The sequence below is a fragment of the Schistocerca nitens genome, chromosome 3, assembly GCF_023898315.1.
Source record: "Schistocerca nitens isolate TAMUIC-IGC-003100 chromosome 3, iqSchNite1.1, whole genome shotgun sequence".
Taxonomy (NCBI): Eukaryota; Metazoa; Arthropoda; class Insecta; order Orthoptera; family Acrididae; genus Schistocerca; species Schistocerca nitens.
Window position 1 is genome coordinate 577,028,221 of NC_064616.1, and position 10,190 is coordinate 577,038,410.

A 10,190-nucleotide genomic window follows, 5' to 3' on the forward strand; every position below is an offset into this window, starting at 1 on the left:
CCTTCTCTCTTGTTCATTTAAACATTACTTACATGTCCAGTGCAGTCTGTATTTTGTGGGTGCCTCCAACTATAACTGTCAAAACTAGTTCTGGGCTCTTACTTGCTGTAAAATCGTAGAATATACAGTAATTTTGTGTGTTGTCTGATACTTCAGCTACCATTGAGTGCAACTGGGTGAGTTTATTTCTGTTCACAATCATAATACAGTTGCCCATTTTGTGGAATCTGAATGTTTCCTATTATGACTTTAATTCTTTATGCAGATACCACATTCCTTTTTTCCAGTCCCTTTGTTATGCGCTCTGCACAATACTTCCCCTTCTGAAATTAGTGTTTTGTGAGAAAGAATTATTAAGATTTGTTTCTTAAAGGCATTATTGGCTCTTTCTTCTGCTGAAATTCCATAGTAGCACTTACATGAAGTGGGCAGAATTGCCCTCATCATAGTTTTCACAGTTGTAGTAAGTACTTTTTCCTAATTAGCCTTTGGGCTATTTATGACATTGTGTATTGTTGAGCTTGTCCTTTGTCTTTGACTGCCAAATTGTGTTGTAGAAGCATTAATGGTGAGAGATTGGGTATTCATATGGAATATTTTGCTTTTAGATTGTATTGAGTAATTGTTAATCAATATATGTGATTATCTTCAGTCATACCAAATTAATAACTTGAATACACGTATTAATGATCCAGAAGTCTTAATGACCAAACACAGTTCTACTACTCACTCTTATTAAAGTAGCAGCAGCCAGTTATTATTTCTCTCACCATTAGATAATGAGCTTGTTATAGCTGTTCTACATACACATTCCATAGATTTATCCCCCTCCACCCCTGTTCAGTGTGTTCATAACATTCACCAGTTTGTCCATATGACACAGTACGTTCCTCCAAGAACTGGAGAAATATTCCATAAATTCTACTAAATTGATTGTTACTGAATAACTGGATATCTATCAGTAAATTATGATCCTCTATTGACGCCCAGTTAATTATTAGCCTAACTTAAGAAATTATGGAGTCTACCTATTGGTGTAGGATATTTTATACCTCTGCTGATAACATTTTTGTCTCTCTTTTTACAGGTGTCGCAGAACCTGAATGCAAGCTTAGCATTTTTCCTCTTTGATTTACTTTCTATAATGGATCGAGGTTTCGTGTTTACTCTTATAAAGAACTATTGCAAGCAGATGTCTTCAAAAATTTCATCTCTGTCTGATGCAGCTTGCTTGATTAATTTGAAGGTATATTCTTACATGTATGCAGTTTCCTTATTTTATTTTATTTCATATCATATGTGTTTAGTTATAAATACATAAATGTCATGTAATTCACAGCCTGGTGAAAGCCTACTGATTTTATGCCACATTGGCAGGTTGCATATCAAGTTTCCTATGCTTGTTTAGCTGTTATGGAGTATAGTAAAGCATTACATGCAGATGAAACCTGTGATTCTTCAAGGTATGATATTTGTTCTGGTAAAAATATAAAATTCTGTTGCCTTTATAGATGTCCACTGTGAGACAATAACCATTAGTTACCATCGTTCTGATTGGTCGCTACCAGAAGGTTTCAGAAATGATAAAATAAATAAATAAAAAAAATCTGTGCCCCATAAATAATAAATCTACATCCACATGGATACTCAGCAAATCACAGTTAAGTGCCTGGCAGATGGTTCATTGAACCACCTTTACAAAATTTCTCTGTTATTCCAATGTTGAGCAGTGCATGGAAAAAACGAACACCTATATCTTTCTGTGTGAGCTCTGATTTCCGTTATTTTATTATGATGCTCGTTTCTCCCAATGTAGGTTGGAGTCAGCAAAATATTTCTACATTTGGAGTAGAAAGTTGGTGATTGAAATAGCGTGAGAAGATCCTGGTGCAATGAGAAATGCCTTTGTTTTAATAATGTCCAGCCCAAATACTGTATCATGTCAGGGATATTGTCTCCCCTATTTCTTGATAATACAAAATGTGCTGCTTTGAACTTTTCAATGTACTCCATTAATCCTATTTGATAATGGTCCCAGACTGTGCAGCAGTACTCCAAAAGAGGATGGACAAGCGTAGTGTGGGCAGTATCTTCAGTAGATCTGTTGCATTTTCTAAGTGTTCTGCCAATAAAATGCAGTCTTTGATTCGCCATCCTCACAACATTTTCTATGTGTTCTTTACAATTTAAGTTGTTCATGATTGTAATTTCTAGGCATTTAGTTGGATTAAAGACTTTTAGATTTGTCTGAGTTATTGTGTAACTGAAGTTCAATGGATTCATTGTAGCACTCATGGGGTCAACTGCCAATTTCTGCACCATACAGATATCTTTTCTAAATCATTTTGCAATTTGTTTTGATTTTCTGATGACTTTCTAGACAGCAAATGACAGCATCATCTTCAAACAACCTAAGACAGCTGCTCAGGTTGTCTCCTAAATCATTTATGTAGATAATGAACAGCAGAGGGCCTATAACTCTATGGTGGGGAACACCAGAAATCACCTCTGTTTTACTCATTGACTTCCCATCAGTTACTACAAACTGTGACCTCTCTGATAGGAAATCACGAATCCAGTCACATAATTCAGACAATATTCCATAAGCACGCAATTTGGCTACAAGCCACTTGTTAGGTATAGTGTCAAAAGCTTTCTGGAAACCTAGAAATATGGAATCAATTTGAAATCCCTTGTCAATAGCACTAACACTTCATGTGAGTAAAGAGCTAGTTGTTTTTGTTTTTTCAAGAACAATGTTATCTTAATCCGTGATGGCTGTGTATCAATAGACCATTCTCTTCGAGGTCATTCATAATGCTCAAACACAATATATGTTCCAAAATCCTGCTGCATATCGACATTAATGATATGGGTCTGTAATTTAGTGGATTACTCCTAATGCCTTTCTTGAATATTGTTGTGACCTGTGCACCTTTTCAGTTTTTGGGTATTGATCTCTCATTGAGTGAGTGGTTTTATACGAGTGTTAAGTATGTAGCTGTTACACCCGCATACTCTGAAAGGAACCCTGTTGGTATATGGTCTGGAACAGAAGACTTGGTTTTATTAAGTGATTTAAGTTGCTTCACTACTTTGAGGATATCTACTTCGAAGTTACTCATGTTGGCAGCTGTTCTTGATTCGAATTCTGATGATATATTTACTTCAGTTTCATTGGTGAAAGGATTTAGGAAAGTTGTGTTCATAACTCTGCTTTGGCAGCGCTGTCACCGATAGTATTTCCATTGCTATTGCGCAGAGAAGGCATTGACTGTGTCTTGCCACTAGTATATTTTAGATATGACCAGAATCCTCTTGGATTTTCTGCCAGGTTTCAAGACAATGTTTCACTGTGAAAACTATTATAACAGGGTGTATACGACCTGGGAGATCCGAGAAAAACCTGGGAATTTTTTCATCTGGGAGAAAACCGGGAAAATCCCGGGAATTTTTCATTGTTTTAGTTTTCAGTCAAATTTTTTTAATTTTGATTGGTAAGAATCAATAATCTAACAGAGGATATCACTGTATCCTGCTACTGCAGAGTAATACTGCAACAATAAAATGTGAACGAGAAAACAAAATGAAAATAAACCATAAATTGCAAAGGAAATGTGCCATATACAGCTACTAAACACAGTGCTCATACAAGGGTTTGCCAACAGCAAAATGTGTCAAAGGCCTTAGAAAGACTGTGCAATGCTTCAGAACGACAAATTGCCTCCTATGAGCGTGATGTCATAACTGCTTACATTAGATTCATTTTAGCAGTAGTGAGTGGGCTCATGCGCATGCGCAGTTGAGATGCATATGAGTAGTACCTTCTCCCATTTCTGGCTACAGAAATGTGGCTGTTGGCTGTGTAAGCAGTCGCAGCAAACAGCTAGATGCTACTGGGAAAAATTTGACTGCTGCACCCAAGCTGCCATATTCACGCATGCGCAGCGGGCCCGGATCTATGGGGGGTGGGGGGTGGGGGTGGGGGGCAAATTCATGTTCTTGAGGAGGGGAAAAAAAAAACATGTTTCACAAAGCGCCTAGCGTCCAGCACACGTTGGTCTATTGATTACTCATATGATTTTGATGCACATCCCTGTATCTTTTTGAACACACTCTGTAAGTTGTTTTCTGAATGAATCATAAGCTGCGCAGGGTAGCCATGTGGTCTGAGGCGACTTGCCACGGTTCACACGGCTCCCCCCATCGGAGGTTTGTATCCTCCCTCGGGCATGGGTGTATGTGTGTCCTTAGCTAAGTTAAAGTTAGATGAAGTAGTGTGTGAGCCTAGGGACTGATGACATCAGCAGTTTGGTCTCATAGTAAAAACAAATGATAAATTGATTTTTGAATGCATGCATAGTGTACGTGATATCTGTCAGGGGAATCCTCGTCACATCTAGAAGTAAACTTTCCTGCAAGCAAAAGGGGACTGGGCTATACAAACTGAGCAGAGTAAAGCCGAAAGAGTGAACACCAATGGCGTTCTGGTTATGCTGTTTGGATTTGCGAATGATCAGCATTGCTATAATTACTAGGGAAATCCATAGTTTCAGACTACCAGAGTGGAAATAAACGATTAACAGGAGTAACAGGTAAGAAAAATTACGTGTTATCTTCTCAGTGTATCCCGAAAAATGAAATTTTGTTAGAAAATTTTTGGCTAGATCACTACAGTAGTAAGGGCTAGTTGTACAGTCCCCGTCTAGCAGCCGCTTAATTTCTATTCTGGAAGTAGCACAGAAAATGGTTTGTACAAACATAACGCCTAACCGGAGAATAATCAGGGATAACTAAACCAGTGATTCTGGCAGTGTTAGTGAAGTTAACCGGCGAATAAGTTTTGACAAAGGCAGGAATAGTTCCAGAATTAGTGATGAGAAAATTGTTTGTTAGAGAGAGGAAGGAGGAGAAACGGGGACAGCGCACAAGTTAGGGAAGAAGATGACGATTCCAAATTTATATAAAAATCTCGAACTACTACTTCTCAATCTCATGCTCGAGAAACTTGAGCGTATGAATGAAATGTGAAACTATTTTCTAACATAAAGCTTTTTGCTTGTAGTAGGCGTAATAGGCATTTTATGTTGGCCTTCGTGAATTATATTCTGTCATATTATAAAAATGACCATTAGTGCCAAAACATTCTTATTTATTTGATGTGTGTTACAATTTCTGCAGTGTTAGAAAGGCCTATTTTGTTTCATCTAGCAGACAGTGACAAAATAGACGTAATCAGACCGAGAAACCTCACCAGTCTTGGGTACTATTCATATTAAAAGCTTATGCAGTGTTAGACAGCGATACTCCGATTTTTCATGTAGCAAAATGTTTGACGAACTTAGATGAGGTAATAGATTCTTTCTCAGAAAGGAAAGCATGACATTTAAAGCTGTAGCAAGATTAGAGAGAAAACAATGCTAGAAGCTAAGGATTGAAGAAATGTGTACTGTATTTCTTGTCTCTTGTCTTTACTCATTTTATGTATCCTATATTTAATTTTGTCGCCCAAAACAAAGTTATTAGCTAGCTAACAGGCAATAAAAAGCGCAGATTTTCTGAAGAGTTCTTGTTCTCCCTATTGCAAATAATACCATCCAGTGTTAATTGCGAGTGTTTTTTTTAAAGAGGGGCAGGATGTCAGACCGGGCAGCTGGGAGCAGGAGAGGCACCACAGGACATTTTAATTTCCACTGTCCTGAATATAGTTTGATGGCATCCAGTACAAAATATACACGTTTCAGTTCCACAGAGCGAAATACAGTGAGTGATGTGCGATACGAGAACGCTGTGTGAAGCGGGGTGGCACTGCACTCTGGCACACTTAAGACCAAATAACATGTCTTACATTTTGTCGAACATATATGTTTTGTGTATCTGACTCTTTAGAAAGATGTGCGGTACAAAATTAACATATTTTTGAAAATTAGAATTTTTTCAAATTTTTCACGCCGTATCTCAAACGCTTGATGGAGGGGAGCTTGGGGAGGGGGGCGCGCTATCTTAGTATTGCCCTGGTTGGGAAATATCATAGATCCGAGGCTGATGCGCAGAGCAGTCTGAGTTATTGTGGGGAAGTGTGTAGTCTCCACGTGACCCGTGTTTACATTTACTGATTTTGCTGTTTCCTCTTAGTTTACTGCTCGCACGTCAAATGAAAACAAAATGGATTTCTGTGGCCGGGAGCTATCAAGTGAATTAAAATACATTCACATATTTACGGAAGACTAATAAACATTGTTAGTTTCAGATTTTATTTTATTTCCACTTCTCTGACAGCCTTGCATTAATCGCCTTGTAGAACAATGAAGTTATTTTTGTTGGTTTGCTAAAGAAATTTGGTTTTTATTAATCTTTTACGCTGAGGCAGTCAATGTGTTTGAAACAAAGTGTTTAGCTCCGCACTATTGGCTAATTTCAACTGCTCACTGCATTTTAAGTGCACGTTTTCATCTTCTAGCATTGTGATGTAATAAAGATTCAAAAATGAGTTAATACAGTACTGGTTCTCCAAGAACATTTACATCTTGAAGCCCAACTGCAAAGCTTAATATCAGGTCGACGCCTACTTGATTGGGAATCTGGGCATATGAATGTGCTCTTTAAGTATGCACTTTAAATGTGCCATTTTAGTATGCTTCACGAAATTCCGATACTCTTGGAGTATCCTCTGACGTTTTTTTTTCTTTTATGACATAATGTAAGATCTTATGATGTTTTACACGTACGAACATACGGGTTTCCTGCATCATAGCAGCTGCCGAAGTGCAGTGGCGCCTGTTATCTGGCGCTCGCTGAAGACTACTGAAACGAGCCTATTTCTAACAGGTCGCAGGAAAATATTGCGATTTGTGGTTTGAAAAGCATTACTTTCAAAGTAAATTTTCTTTTACGCAAGTTGAACTATGTGCGAGAATGTACAATGAATTTCTTAAATCACAGTGTGTTTGATGACGAGCCATTTAGAAGTATTTCGAGCCCAGAAGATCATTCATGTTGTTATTATGAGCAAATTGATGTAGTGCTACGGGAAGCTCTCTCTCCTCTGCTGTAGCTAATTTATTTGTGGAAAACTTTGAGGGCAAGTCACTGGACACGGCTAAAAATTTTTCTGGCACATTTGTGTGATATATGTGAAAGCTTAGCTTCTGTTGCAACTTATTGACCTTAGAGACCAATGTTATATGTGAAAGCTTTGCTTTTCTTGTAGCAACACTATGTATATTAATTTAAAACATTAACTTTTCCTCTTTGTGTATCCACGCTACTTAACAGTGATGTTGCTATTAGCTGACTACATCACGTGTCCTGTGGTCTGAACATCTGCTGTCATTGGCTGGAAATATCACGTGACATGAGCTATGACTGTATTACAAAAGCGCATCGCAATCTCGAGTACAATGGTTTGGAAAGTAACCTGCTGTGTTTAGTGGAATTCGAATTTACGCTTCTGTAATACGAAAATATGCAGCGTGCATGTTGCTGCACATCAAAAATCTTTCCAAAAGGAGTTTTTTTTTCCCTGAGTTTAGTTTTCTAAAGTGCCGGGAAATTCTACGCCCGTGTATAAAACCATAACCATTCAAAGGATTGATAAGTTTTACAGTTCTGAGGGAAAATATACTGTCACTTAATAACACAGAAAAAGTGTTTTCATCCAGGAGAAAGTGTATTTTTAACTGGGAAATCTGGGAAAAATCCGGGAATTTCTTTTCCTTGACAACGTATACACCCTGTATAAGCATCTCGCATTGAAATCCATGCGAAATTTCAAGCTTCTGTAAAAGATTGCCAATCGTAGAGATTTTGCTTTCATTTAAGTTTGGCAGGCTCTATTTCGTTATTTCTGCAACAGTGTTTGGACGTGTTTTGTGTACCAAGGGGGATCAGTTCCATCGTTTGATAATTTATTTGATATAAATATCTCAATTGCTGTTGATACTATCTCTTTGAGTTCAAGCCATTACTGGTCTACACAGCTGTATTGTAATGTATATATTTCTTCAGCATACTAATATAGGTTGGTTCATTACCTTGTTTCATAACAGTTGTTCTGGAAAATTTTGTTTAAAATGTCTCAAAAACCTTTCCAAAATTTGGCAAAGTGGTAATAGGTACGCACTGCTTCATTCTGTGATTGTCTCTTGGGTTTCAAATTGCTCATTTTGGTTTGCTGACTTATAAAGCCAACTTGTTCTTTTGCTTCTTAAAAATCTGATGTTCCCTCTTCTGAGAGACAGATAATGGAATTAATGGAGATCTCATTCATCACAGGTAGGAAGCTAATTAATTTATAGTTTTTTTTTTGTCTTGTCTGTTACCTCTTGTAAAGCAGAAAATGTACAGCATTCTTGGAAATTGTCTTACTTTGCATTCATTTTCTAAATAATTTTGTAAGTTCTTTTTGTAGTACTTCTCTGCCAGATTTAATCATTTCTATTGAAATAACATTGTCTCCTGGCATCCACCATTTCTTCATATCCGGAATGGCTTTGTGTACTTCATTTGGCATTTTTTGGGATGTTGTTATATTCGTTATTGACTACCTGTGTTTTTGGTTTGTCTTTTGAAATATACAAACATTTCAAGAAGCTTTGGATTGCACATACATTTTCTCTTTGTTGTTGGTTATTGTACCATTTCCCATTTAACTGATGAAGTGTGGTGTCCACCAAATGTAAGCTTATGTTTTGTGTTCTTTATACACTTATTATTTTTGGTTGTTCGCACATTCTCCCAGAGATATTCCCTTATGGTTTTATTTAAAGCAACATATTTTATCACATTCTTATTATTATTTGGCACTGACATTTTGGCCAGTCGAATGGTAGGGGCCAGTGCCATCCAGTTGTCGTTCTTTCTCAAGTGCGACATGCTCACTGTGACGACTGTTTTGTAAGTATGTGCGGTATCTTGTGAAGCATAGCAGGCTGCACATTGGCAACACTGCCCCCTGATATTGACGTCTGTCAACCGCAAAGTAAGTTTAATCAGAGTTTAAATTTATTTTACGTGTCCAGTAATAGATTCCAGAGTCTTTATTTACTTTAAGTGCCTCTCTCTCTCTCTCTCTCTCTCTCTCTCTCTCTCTCTCTCTCTCTCTTTTTATCAGTGCGGCCATTGAGGTTTGTAAATTGGAATGTTTTTCAATGTAAGGAGTTTATCACTTCATTATCAAAATCTACATCTACATCTACATCCTCCGCAAGCCACCTGACAGTTTGTGGCGGAGGGTACTTTGAGTACCTCTATCGGTTCTCCCTTCTATTCCAGTCTCGTATTGTTCGTGGAAAGAAAGATTGTCGGTATGCTTCTGCGTGGGCTCTAATCTCTCTGATTTTATCCTTATGGTCTCTTCGCGAGATATATGTAAGAGGGAGCAATATACTGCTTGACAAAACTTCAACAGCCCGTACCGAGCTACTGAGCGTCTCTCCTGCAGAGTCTTCCACTGGAGTTTATCTATCATCTCCGTAATGCTTTCGCGAATACTAAATGATTCCATAACGAAGCGTGCTGCTCTCTGTTGGATCTTCTCAATCTCGTCTAGCAACCGTATCTGGTGCGGATCCCACACTGGTGAGCAGTATTCATGCAGTGGGCGAACAAGTGTACTGGAACCTACTTCCTTTGTTTTCGTACTGCATTTCCTTAGGAATCTTTAAATGAATATCAGTCTAGCATCTGCGTTACCGACGATTAATTTTATATGGTCATTCCATTTTAAATCACTCCTAATGCCTACTCCCAGATAATTTATGGAATTAACTGCTTCCAGTTGCTGGCCTGCTATATTGTTGCTAAATGATAAAGGATCTTTCTTTCTATGTATTCGCAGCACATTACACTTGTCTACATTGAGATTCAATTGGCATTCCCTGCACCATGTGTCAATTCGTTCCAGATCCTCCTGCATTTCAATACAATTTTCCTCTCGATATACTACAGCATCATCCGCAAAAAGCCTCAGTGAACTTCCGATGTTATCCACAAGGTCATTTATGTATATTGTGAATAGCAATGGTCCTATGACACTCCCCTGCAGCACACCTGGAATCTCTCTTACTTTGGAAGACTTCTCTCCATTGAGAATGACATGCTGCATTCTGTTATCTAGGAACTCTTCAGACCAAACACACAATTGGTCTGATAGTCCGTATGCTCTTACTTTGTTCATTAAATGACTGCTG

At 37.9% G+C, this 10,190-nt stretch overlaps 1 protein-coding gene across 1 annotated transcript in view; it reads left to right on the forward strand.

The window, feature by feature from the left end:
- Positions 1–10,190, forward strand: part of LOC126248488 (dedicator of cytokinesis protein 7) — a 262,928-nt gene that overhangs the window by 133,164 nt on the left and 119,574 nt on the right. Inside the window, exon 21 of the mRNA XM_049949513.1 lies at positions 1,088–1,246. Coding sequence (XP_049805470.1) covers positions 1,088–1,246 — 159 coding nt within the window. The remainder of the gene's footprint in view (positions 1–1,087; positions 1,247–10,190) is intronic.